This window comes from Tachypleus tridentatus, chromosome 10, assembly GCF_004210375.1.
Source record: "Tachypleus tridentatus isolate NWPU-2018 chromosome 10, ASM421037v1, whole genome shotgun sequence".
In the NCBI taxonomy this organism is placed as follows: domain Eukaryota; kingdom Metazoa; phylum Arthropoda; class Merostomata; order Xiphosura; family Limulidae; genus Tachypleus; species Tachypleus tridentatus.
The window spans coordinates 87,594,193-87,606,188 of NC_134834.1; the positions used below are offsets into that span (position 1 = coordinate 87,594,193).

Here is an 11,996-nt window from a genome sequence, read left to right on the forward strand (position 1 = left end):
TGCTATATCTGGATATAGGTATGTACTGAGAAATTATACATTTAACTGTAATCTATTTTGCGACTTATATCGTTAAAATCGAATTTCTTCCTACACGTCGAAGAAAGTTCAAGACATTTGGTAGTGCATTTGTCACGTGATGTAAGAATTTCATTTCAAGCAATAAATAAAACCAGTACAAACGTCAAAGTTTAAAACAATGTAAATGAACGAAATTCTAAGGGAAATTTAAACGGAAAATTAAGTAAATATGAAGATTGCTTATTCATGTTAGGTTAATATCCATAACTTTATTCCTGTTAGGTTAATATCCATAACTTTAATATATCATCAAATTTGTTTGTTTTTCTATAACTCTGAGAATAAAAGTAGATATATTAATTTAACATGTAACACCTGTAGGTTAAAAGGTCACAAATTCTGTTAAACTGAAATAACACCATATAGATTTTCTTTATTTTCCTTTAATGTTTGGTTCATCAAAAACATTCAATTACATATTTGTTAAAACGTATCCAAATGCACAAGTTTTTGTATTAATTAATTAACTATACATTAATTTATATTCATCTATTTTATTTTATATATATATATAAAGAGAGACAGGCATAGCGAAAACTCCGAAGTTATAAGCGTAGCCGCTCGTTATTTGATTGAGCATTTCTAAGACAACTTATAAGACGTGTTTGCTCTGAGTCTTCTTTTCTGAGCCAGATTTCTTTTCCTACAAGGACATCTTTCTCCAGTGTAGGTTTTCAATATCATAATCCAAGATTGCATTCTGACTTTCATCTAATGGATCATTCTCACAGACATTTTCTTCTGGAGGAACACAGAACCCTAGGGCATCACTGAAGACTTTTTGGGCTTCACAGAAAAAGGTAAGTTGATACATATTATTTTTCTCCACATCTGTGTTAGCACTGTCACTACATTTATAAAACGAGTTACAATCATTCTGATTATCTGCATAGTAGCCTTCTTCCTTACCTTCACAACTAAAGACCATTTGTACTTCATTTACTGATGGCATTTCTTCTTCAAAATTAAGATTATTCTAAGAAAAATAGAAAAGTCTATAGAACAAAGAAAACACTGACATTTTCGAATAATTTTTACTTTAAAATGCAGTGAAAATGCATTGATTTTTGAAACTTATAAAAATTTTCTGACATAACTTTTCTTAGGCCCAGCATGGTCGGGTGGGTTAAGGCGTGCGACTTGTAATCTAAGGGCCGCAGGTTTGCATCCCCATTGCACTAAACATGCTCGCCTTTTCGGCCGTGGGGGCGTTATAATGTGACGCTCAATCCCACTATTTGTTGGTAAAAGAGTAGCCCAGTAGTTGGCAGTGGGTGGTGATGACTAGCTGCCTTCCCTCTTGTATTACACTGCTAAATTAGGGACGGCTAGCGCAGATGTCCCGCGTGTATCTTTGCGGAAAATTCAAAAACAAACAAACAGAGTTCTGAAATTTATATGCAAAAACGGCTCGTTTGGGTTGAGAAAATATTTTACATAGAAGAGCGAACAACGTTTCGACCTTCTTCGGTCATCGTCAGGTTCACAAAGAAAGATGTAACTGACCGGAAGCTGACCACATGTTTGAAAGGGGTTGTGTAACTGAGTGTCGGAATGTAGAGGGCGGTATTAGATGTTTGAATATATAATTTATTTATTTTATTATATTAATATAGGTATAAAGGCGTTCCTTTATATTGGTTTATTTTGGGTTTAAGTTGTTGTATAAGTAAGGCTTCTTTAATTTTGCGTTTGTTTATGTTTGTTTCTTTATTTATTATTTGAGTGTTTTCTATGGTTATGTTGTGTTTATTTGACTTGCAGTGTTCGAAAACGTGTAAAGGTGACTTTTTTATGTTCTTTGAATCTGGTTTCCATTTTTCTACTTGTTTCTCCAATATAGAAGTCGTGGCAGTTATCACATTGTATTTTCTAAATAATGTTGGTGTGGTGTTTGTCAGTGTAGTTTTTACCTCAGTTTTGTGCCTGGTTTTTGAATAAATTTGGTATTAACTGGAATGTCATATTTTGTTACTAATTTTTGCCAAATGCTGGTTATTTGTTTGCTGATGTCAGGAATATATGGTATACAGCAGTATATGGTTTCGTGATTTTTTGATTCGTGAGATATATTTACTTTAGTTGGTTGATTTTGCTTTCTGTCTAGGTGTGTGCGTATAATGTTTTCTACCGTTTGTGGAGGAAACTTATTGATGTTGATGAAGTATTGTTTTATTTTGTCTAATTCATCGTTAATTTTATTTGGCGATCATAGTTTTATGGCTGTGTTTATTTGGTTTCTTAGTATGTTGAGTTTTTGTTTTGTTTCATGTGCTGAGTCCCAAGGAATGTATAGTCCAGTATGGGTGATTTTTCGGTGGATTTCTGTTTTGAATTGTGTGTCGGTTCTGGTAATTTTGAGGTTAAGAAATGATATTTGATTGCTTTCTTCCTGTTAACATGTGAAGTTAATGTTGGGATGTATAAAGTTAATGTGATTGAAAAAATTAAGTATGTGTTCTGTAGATCTGGATCCCGCAACCGTGTCATCTACATATCTGTACCAGTTTAGTGATGGATGTAATGCTGTGTTAATTGCTTGTGTTTCAACTTGTGTCATAAAAATATTGGCTAGAACTGATGATACTGAGTTGCCCATGCTTAGGCCATTTGTTTGTATATAGTTTTGGTTGTTGAATATGAAGTTTGTCTTTATCGTGGTGAATTCTATGAGGGTTGCTAACTGGTTACTGGGAATTTCTATAGTTGGGTTAGGGTCTCGGATATAGAGTTCTAAGGCTATCTTGCAGGCTTCAGTGGTTAGAACTTCTGTAAAGAGGGATATAACATTGAAACTGGCCATTAAGGCTTTATGATTAAGTTGATTTAGATTAGACTTGAAATTAAAAGAGTCTTTGATGAATGAGCTGGCTGATGTTACATATTTGGAGAATGCCCATGCTATGTATTTACCAAGATTGTAATTAAACGATTCATATGTGGACATTATTGGTCGTAATGGACAACCTGGTTTATGAGGTTTGGGGATGCCGTATATTTGCGGTGTGCGTGAGTCGGTTTTACGTAGGTAGGAATAAAGTGTTTGTGAAATTGTGTTGGCTTTTTTCATTTGTAGTAGTAATTTGTTCAGTTGCGTTTCGTGTGTCTTTGTTGGATTTGTGTGTATTGGTTTAAATTTGTTTGTGTCTGATAGGATGTTATTCATTTTTAGGATGTATTCATTCGTGTTCATTATGACTATAGCGTTACCTTTATCTGATTTTAGAATTTTTATGTTTTTATCTTGTTTTAGGTTTTTAATGGAATTAATGTCTCTTTTGTAAGGTTGTTTTTAGTTTTCTTAATTTAAAAGATAATTAATTAACTGATCGAGAGTTGATTTGAGAATAAAATTATTTCTAAATATCTTACTTAAAACAGTTAAAATAAATTAGGAAAAGTGTACTTACAATTGAAAATGTCGAAATAAATGGAAGACAAGAGACAGCCACTAAAGAAAAAACATAATAATTTCGGAACATCAATTTATTAAACCGCTGTGAACATTTGAAATACTTTATTTAAAATCTAATTAAAGATAACATTTTGATATAAAATTAATTAATAATTCCTCGTGAATTAACAAAATGTTAAGATTACGTTTTACCAAAAGTGTTTAAATGATAAATAATTATTTTTATATAAACGAACTTTAAATGAGCATATTTGGGATATACATTTTTAATCATTGGATTTTGTTTATAACGAAGTACAAAACTACACAACAGAATATTTGTGCTCTGCTGGCCGCGGATATCAAAACCTGTACTTTTTACGTTGTAAGTCCACAGAAGTACGCTGTGCCACCGAGTGTCAATAATTCGTTTCTAACAATAAATATTCAAGAGCTTCCATTATTACCTAAAAGCCACCCAGTGGTATGTTTGCGGACTCACGTAGCTAGAAAATGTGTTTTGATACCTGTGGTGGGTAGAGTACAGATAGGCTATTGTGTAGCTATATGATTAATTTTAAACAAACAACCGATCAATATTATTTGAAAATGTAAAAAAAATATATTTTAAATACAAACATGTAGGAAAACTGTCACTAATATCTACCACGGTTAAAACTGTAAAAGGCATTTCTCCGGACAAGTTAGCAAAGCACATGAGGTGGTAACATTTAAAACAATACATATGATTGTATGTCTGTTTAAAAGAATGAAACAGGAATGACTTATTCAAGTGGCAAATAACTGACACTAGCTTTCTGAAATTAATATAAATAAACATCGCGAAAAATATGCCTTGAATCGAATTACAAAAAATTAAGTTACTTACACATTACTACCAATAACTCCATGTTAAATGTTGAACGTTATTCACCAATCTCTCTCAGGTTCGAAATAAAATTCTTCAAACAATAGTTTGGAAGATCTTCCCTGAGATGTAGAAAACAAAGGACTTTTTATTGCTGTAAATATATATATACAGTTATTCAGTATATTATAATGTCGCAAAAGTTATTATGCTGTTTTTATTGTATATTATTTTCAATAGTTTCTCTGTTTGTTTAGAAATTCTTGTATAGGTACCAAAGGGTAACTTGCCCTAGTCGTATCCAATTTTGAGATGATAGACTAGAGAGAAGTTAGTTGGTCGACACCATTCACCGCCAACTTTTGGGCTTGTCATTACCCTGAATTAGGGACTGGTAGCGCAGATAGCCCTTGTGTAGCTTTGCGTGAAATTTAAAAAATTCAAACAAAAACAACAATGAAAACTTAATTAAAACAAATGACTTTTACGATAACATGAGATTCTTTTTATGTCAAGAGCAAGGATGTAACGAGGATATTGAAAGTTAATTTTTAGGGTAATAATCACTCAAACTTACTGCTGAGCCACCGAGGGGAGGGTGATAACTTATTACGTCACGTGAAAATAACGAATAGCAGTTTGTTCGTTGTTAAAAACAAAGCTGCACAATATGTTAACGGTATTGTATCCACTGCGTAGATTGGACGCAGAATTTTGACATTATAAACCCCTCAAGCTTAGCAATGTGCTTATGGGATTACGAAAAGGTAGTAATAAGTTCCAATTACACTGAAAACTAATTCATCATCAGTAACTTTAGAAACTGTGAAGCACGTTTCTTTTTTTCTGAGGGTTATAGGCTATTTTTTTTTACTTATTTAATTCTACTTCCATAACCTTCATCTAAGATATGAAATATATCACAGCTATCTTAGCAAAGCATGCTATGAATTATATTCTAATGATGGTTTTCATATAAGCTACTTGCGATATAGTATTGTAATCACAGAACACTATATTATTTTGTAACTGTATTTTTTCCCTTTTTTGTGCTTCTTTATGAATAATAGATTAGGTGTAGCTTAACAATTAAATGGCCAGATTTCGATGGTACATAGTGCGCGACTAGTATTTGTGAAAATACTCTCCATATTTTAGGATCGTGGGCGCGCTATAAGTATAGTAGTCAGTTCCACTTTGTAGTCAGACAAGATAAACCCAAGAGTTTTCAGTAGGTATTGTAGAAAAATTACCCTCACTCTTGTCAACTAATCTGCTCAAAATTTAAGGACAGTTATGCAGAGACGGTCTTTAGGATAGTTCTTTTTTGTGAAAGTTTTGAAACAAACAAAATAGCATTAGTAAGGAAACGGTAAAATGAAATTAATACAAAAATTTGTTTGTTTGTTTTAAATTTCGCACAAAGCTACTCGAAGACTATCTGCGCTAGCCGTCCCTAATTTAGCAGTGAAAGACTAGAGGGAAGGCAGCTGGTCATCAACACCCACCGCCAACTCTTGGGATACTCTTCTACCAACAAATAGTGAGATTGACCGTTGCTTATAACGCCCCCACGGCTGAAAGAGCGAGCATGTTTGGTGCGACCGGGATTTGAACCTGCGACCCTCAAGTTACGAGTCGCACGCCTTAACACGCTTGGCCATGCCGGGCCTTGCGAGTAATATTCAATAAAAACATCGTGGCTAATTTCTTGACATCATATACGATCCTATAAACAAACAAACAATAGTAAATAATTTATTAATATGGAGGATTAGAATGAAGTCAGTTTTGGTCGACCTCCTAGTGCCACAGTAATATATCTACAGAATACAAGACTAGAAACCAGATTGCGATACCCGTGGTGGGCATATCATACGTATCCCATTGAGTAGCTTTTTGCTTAACTTGTAAGCAAAAAAAAGTTTCGGCTTATTCTACATCTACTGAAGAAATATGGGTTATAACGTCGTAAGGGGAACCACTGACGTGTCCTCCTGCTCAAAAATGCCCTTTTCTCTGACATAAAAAGTATTAAATGTCCATGACTATCAAAAGTTTGAGATACAAAAATGCTTATAAGAACAACTTTAGAACAAGAATAAGATAGGATCTATTTACTGGTAACTTGCTACCATCACATCCACCACCGAAGTACAAAGTTTACTTTGCGCTTCTTGAAAAGAACCTTTTTATAACATGAGCCCTTGCCTTTTTAGTGTTCTATTCGCGTTACTCCGTAAAATAATCAAGATATGAAAGACGTGCCAGCTGTGAAAAGTTTGTTTGTTTGTTTTTTGAATTTCGCACAAAGCTACTCGAGGGCTATCCGTGCTAGCTGTCCCTAATTTAGTAGTGTAAGACTAGAGGGAAGGCAGCTAGTCATCATCACTCACCGCCAACTCTTGGGCTACTCTTTTACCAACGAATAGTTGGATTGACCGTCACATTATAACGCCCTCACGGTTGAAAGGGCGAGCATGTTTGGCGCGATGGGGATGCGAACCCGCAACCCTCAGATTACGAGTCGCACGCCTTAACACGCTTGGCCATGCCGGGCCCCGCTGTGAAAACAATGGTCACAAAGACATGAGTAGTTTTAAAATAGTAAGAACAAACGTAATTCGTCTATTCTTTCTGAGAAGGTTCTGAATATGGTGTCTGGACATATTACAATAACTACATTTGCAAATCATTATTATATGACAGTATGATGCTGTAAGCAAGTCGAGATGAAATTGATGCCCACAAAAGGATCTGCGATTATTCGAAATTTGTTTTAAACTTTGAAGCAATAGAATCAGTTGTTGAAATTGTTGTGAAAGTTAGGAAAACGGTGCTCGCTGTTGCAAAAAAAGCGCGCATGAATAATATATCATTAACCTGATTGCCAAATAATATGAAATCCTATAATTGGAAGGTCGTTCGTAAAATGTTAAACCTGTATTAGTACAGGCTGTAAAGAATTCACATACTAGAACCAAGAGAACGACTAAACTTTTCACTTAGGTTTTTGTCTAGAGTAATGACTGATGCCACAAAACTTGTCGGAATGTAGAGGCTCATGAAATCTATTTTGTTTATTCATAGCCAGATCAATACCTGAAACTGAGTTGCCCAGGGAAGATACAAACCCTAATATTATAGCGTAATATTTTTTCATGATGAGAAAGTCACTGTATAGGTTAGGTTTACAACGAGTTTTGTCACTGGGCATTCTTCTTTTAATAGGATTAACAGTGTACTCTACAAATTCATGTTGTAGAATATGTTATTAATGAGCACTGTCCTAAGCCGCATGACATGTGAAGATGTTGCTGGGATTAGTCTTTGGATATTGAATAAATAGCAAATATTTTTCTTTGACACGCCCAGAGTCCTACCATAATTCATGTACTGTTGTTCTTGGTTCTGGAGTTACCTTAAATCACAGGTATACTGTGTTGCTTCTGAAAGATAGCATCTGTCTCACTCCACGTGTTGAATATTGGACAATTTCGTGTATTCTCTCCTCTAGCCCCCCAGTGGCTCAACGGTATGTCTGCGGACTTACAACGCTAAAATTCGGGTTTCGATACTGTGGTGGGAAGAGCACAGATAGCCCATTGTATAGCTTTGTGCTTAATTCAAAAACAACAAAAACAATAACTCTCCTCTAAAGAACTGAAGCATTCTTTACATCTTTAGAGACAACGCCGACAATTTCACGTAATCATTCAACTATGTATATTTTAACAAATAAATATCACAGCGGCCATTTTTTAATTCTAATGCCTTTGTGAAACTTCACAGCCCACTGTTGTCTACATTCAGAGTTATAAGTCTCAGAACAGGTTAATTAACCAATTTTATACTAAGCTTTTATATATAGTTCGACTCCCATGGTGTAAAAGACTTCAATGGGCAAAATACAACACTTATTAACCAAGCATATCTGATAATACCTCATAATAAAAAAAGGCAACAACCTTAATCAAATCATTCTCCACTGACTCGATGTAGGTTTTCACTACGAACTGTAACTGAAAGTGAAATGTTTTGTCGGTATTAGTATTCAACCAGCAAGTTATAATTGGAACGCTATTATAAACATTGTTTTTCATGGAAACTCATATTGGGTGAATATAAAATAAGGTGACTTCGTTTGTTATTGGTCTAATTACCATATTCTACCAACGAAGTGTTTTAAGCTATAAGACTTGTTGTTTCATAGGCGATTGTTATTAATCGCTTTTTAAATAAAGCTTTCTGTGTTGTTAACTACTCACCTGATGAACTCTGGTATCAAACAAGAGGCTTATTCGGTAGCGACATACAACAAGGTATGGTTGAAAGATTGTTGTTATATAGTTCTAAGTATTGAATCGTCTTACTGGAAACCTGTATTGTGTCAAAAGAAAACATGCTCGCCCTTTCAGCCGTGGGGACGTTATAAGGTGACGGTCAATCCCACTATTCATTGGTAAAAGAGTAGCCCAAGTGTTGGCGGTGGGTGGGGATAACTAGCTTATTCATTCTGGTCTTACACTGCTAAATTAGGGATGGCTAGCGTAGATAGCTCTTGTGTAGCTTTATGTGAAGTTTAAAAAGAAACGATCAAGAAATTTCGTTCACTGCTAATATTTAAAAGCGCCAATAAAGTACAAATATAAATATCCTAAATACCGGCGAACAGCGCACAATACGAATAAACAGTATTTTTCAGTCTTAATTTTTGACTTGACACATTCTATATACTGACGTAGTCATCGTTTGCCATTATTTAACCATCAGAAGATGAAATCAAAACCACGAAAAGCTGGAATTCTGAATTTAAAACTCCAACTCTTACGCAGATAACGCGTTCATTTTGTCAAACTAAGTGGTTTATGTGTTGGCGCTTGCTGATAAAAATCCGTCAAAACTTTTTCGAATGCTATTGTTTATAACTAAGCACAAAACTACACAAAGCTCTGTCCGCCACGGCTATCGAAACATGGCTTTTAGAGTTGTAAGTCCACAGACATACCACTGTGCACTGGTGGGTCGAATATTTTGGTGTGTTTTTTTTTATCTTGATCGTAACATTATTTATTACAACAGTTTCATAGTAATATTCAATTTCTGTCACTCTTCTGTGTTTTATGTACAAAGCATTGTTTAAAAATACGTATGTGCAAATTACAGGTGGTGTAAGCTCACCCTGTATTTATTAATTCAAGTAATGCGATTAATTCACTCACACGCGCACGTACAATTACTAATGAATACGACAATAAACCAATCAATAGACAAAGGTTATGTGCTTTCTTATAGCAAAGCCACATCGGGCTATCTGTTGAGGCCACCGAGAGGAATCGAACCCCTGATTTCAACGTTGTAACTCTGTAGACATACCGCTGTACTAGTGAGGGGCAGTACACAAAGGCCAATCACTGTTAGAATTGCTCCGTGCGATATACACGTACATAACGATTTCCAGAACATGTGAAGACGAAAAGTACACTGCCCACACTATACGCGGGAATTAAAATACTAAAGGAAAATTCGTTAAGTTAAATTACATATAAAAAATGGACCCTGGATAAGAACAGCTGTATATGAAAACTTGGTGAATAATTTCTGTGCAAGGTAGTTTTATAACGCATTCTTTCATTGGGTGAGTTATTTGCTCAAAATAATCCAAATAGCAGTCCTCCTAATAATAATCAGGTCAGTTCATATCTTCATCTCTGTTATTTTGTAAAATCGTTGGATCGCTAACATTCAAGAACATTCTAGGAATTATACTTTATACACTTTCTATATTTGGTATCATTATCATGTCAGCAGTTTCTTTTTAAATAGTCAAAACTAAGAATAGCTTGTTATTCATTATTCCACCAATTCACTCGGGTAATAATTTAAAACTCACATGTCTCCCATTATACCCTTCCATGATTGTTTGGTTTCTCAACCAATGTTATTGAACTGCCCGATTAAGTCTTGAAACTCAGATTGGTTGTGACTATTAGTTCGAATAGTCGAGGAAGGTCCTGTAATAACAAATGGAAAAACAGCAGTGGCAACGGATGTGTACCGGGTAGGATCTCATGTTCCGTATTCTGTAGTAAGCAAATTACGTTTCGTATTGGAATTCTTAAGCAGGTGCGGAAAGAGATGAAGCTGGTTTGATTTTTGTCTTTATTACTTTGTTTTCTAGATGTTTATTTTATCACTAATATTATTTTCTACCGTAAACGTGTTATTTCCTTTCTCAGTGATATTTGTTTTGTATATTTTTGACTTTGTTATTACAACATTTCTGTACTTTTTCATTATTGTTGTTGTTATTTTTCTACATACTTCCAATAGTTTAATCAGTTTTGTCTTCAAACAGATTTATTTTCAACTCCAGTTCGTTATGTTGTCTCCTTCTTTTAGTTCTTCTTTTAAATTCCGATTTACATCTTTTAATTTTATCTTTCCTTCTTTCGATCTTAAGTGTTTCATCTTCCTAATAGCGATTTAATCCCATTGCCGGATCTGGTTGCTATGTTTAATTAAAGCGAATCAAAATCTTAATCTAATTTCCCTTTTCACCAGAATAATCCCACTTCTGATATCAGTGTTGTCATATGTTCTTTTAATGGGCGTTCATTTTAAATTATTGATGAAAATAAAGCGAAGTACAGTCTAATTGTACATAGTTATATTTCTAAATTGGCAAAAAGATTTCTCACTTTCAAAAAAAATTACTCACTAATGGTACTATGAATAATGTACAAATAAACCTATTTGTACATTTTTTTCACATCCATCGACTAACCGAAGATATATACATCACTAATTTCTCAATTATCGAAGGAACTAAAGCATGAAAACTAAATAAATGTTACATTAATTCTCCTTTTTATATAATTCCTTGTTTCTTGATATTTTTTAAATTTTAGGTAATTAACATTAAAAACATATCAAGATCATCTAAGATTATTTTTATAAACTTTTAATCTCTCTATAGCAAACAACTGAATTGAAATATCGAAGAATAACTTATAACAATGGAATAACTAATTCTTGGAAAGTCTTTACTCATCTTTTGAATGAATTATAAACGTCAACGGAGAGAGGAGAACATAAAAAATCAAATATACATACGTGTGAGTTTCAGAGTTGTTAAAATTGCTGTTAATATCAATGGAACGCTGCGACAACAATAAAAGTCAGTAACTTTCACGAAAGGAAGGTCCTCTTTCATCCTGAACTGATAAAAGTTTGGACGGAAGTGTAGAATAACACAAATATTTCTGTATCACAAAAGTTGAGAAACAGATGGTCCAGCAAATCACATGACCAGGAAGTTGAGAACTGTGATTTCAAGAAGACAAGACGAAAGACCAGAAACAAAAGTAAAACGATCAACCCTAGAATTACAGACTTTATATAAAAATTATGAAAGAACATGTTTTAATTTGAAGGAATCAATCAATTAATTTGTGCTAATAAATAAGTAATTTCTAAAGTATATATTACAAATACAACACATTAATGCTAAACTCTTAATATAGGCAGCAGTTTAAAAAGTCAATAATGCAACATGGATACGAGTACTAAAAATATCCAACACAGATTTCGTTCATGGATTTACTATTTCATCGAAGATCTTAAAGGCAGGCAGTATTTAGCTATGGGTGC

General features: G+C 34.0%; 1 protein-coding gene across 1 annotated transcript; it reads right to left on the reverse strand.

The window, feature by feature from the left end:
* Window positions 1-446: 446 nt before the first annotated feature.
* On the reverse strand, window positions 447-11,558 carry LOC143228136 (uncharacterized). The gene is made up of 4 exons (XM_076459452.1): window positions 11,460-11,558; window positions 4,365-4,465; window positions 3,492-3,532; window positions 447-1,057 (listed from the first exon to the last, which is right to left on the reverse strand). The coding sequence occupies exons 2-4, from the start codon at window positions 4,384-4,386 to the stop codon at window positions 725-727; spliced, it is 396 nt and encodes a 131-aa protein (XP_076315567.1). The 5' UTR covers window positions 4,387-4,465; window positions 11,460-11,558; the 3' UTR covers window positions 447-724.
* Between the last annotated feature and the right edge of the window lie 438 nt (window positions 11,559-11,996).

What these genes read in the sequence shown, in the direction of transcription:
- LOC143228136 (XM_076459452.1), bottom strand. Translation starts at nt 4,386, where the DNA reads ATGGAGTTATTGGTAGTAATGT. An exon ending in GGAGTTATTGGTAGTAATGT is followed by an intron (nt 3,533 to 4,364) that starts GTAAGTAACTTA and finishes TTTTTTCTTTAG; the next exon opens with TGGCTGTCTCTTGTCTTCCA. An exon ending in TTATTTCGACATTTTCAATT is followed by an intron (nt 1,058 to 3,491) that starts GTAAGTACACTT and finishes TATTTTTCTTAG; the next exon opens with AATAATCTTAATTTTGAAGA.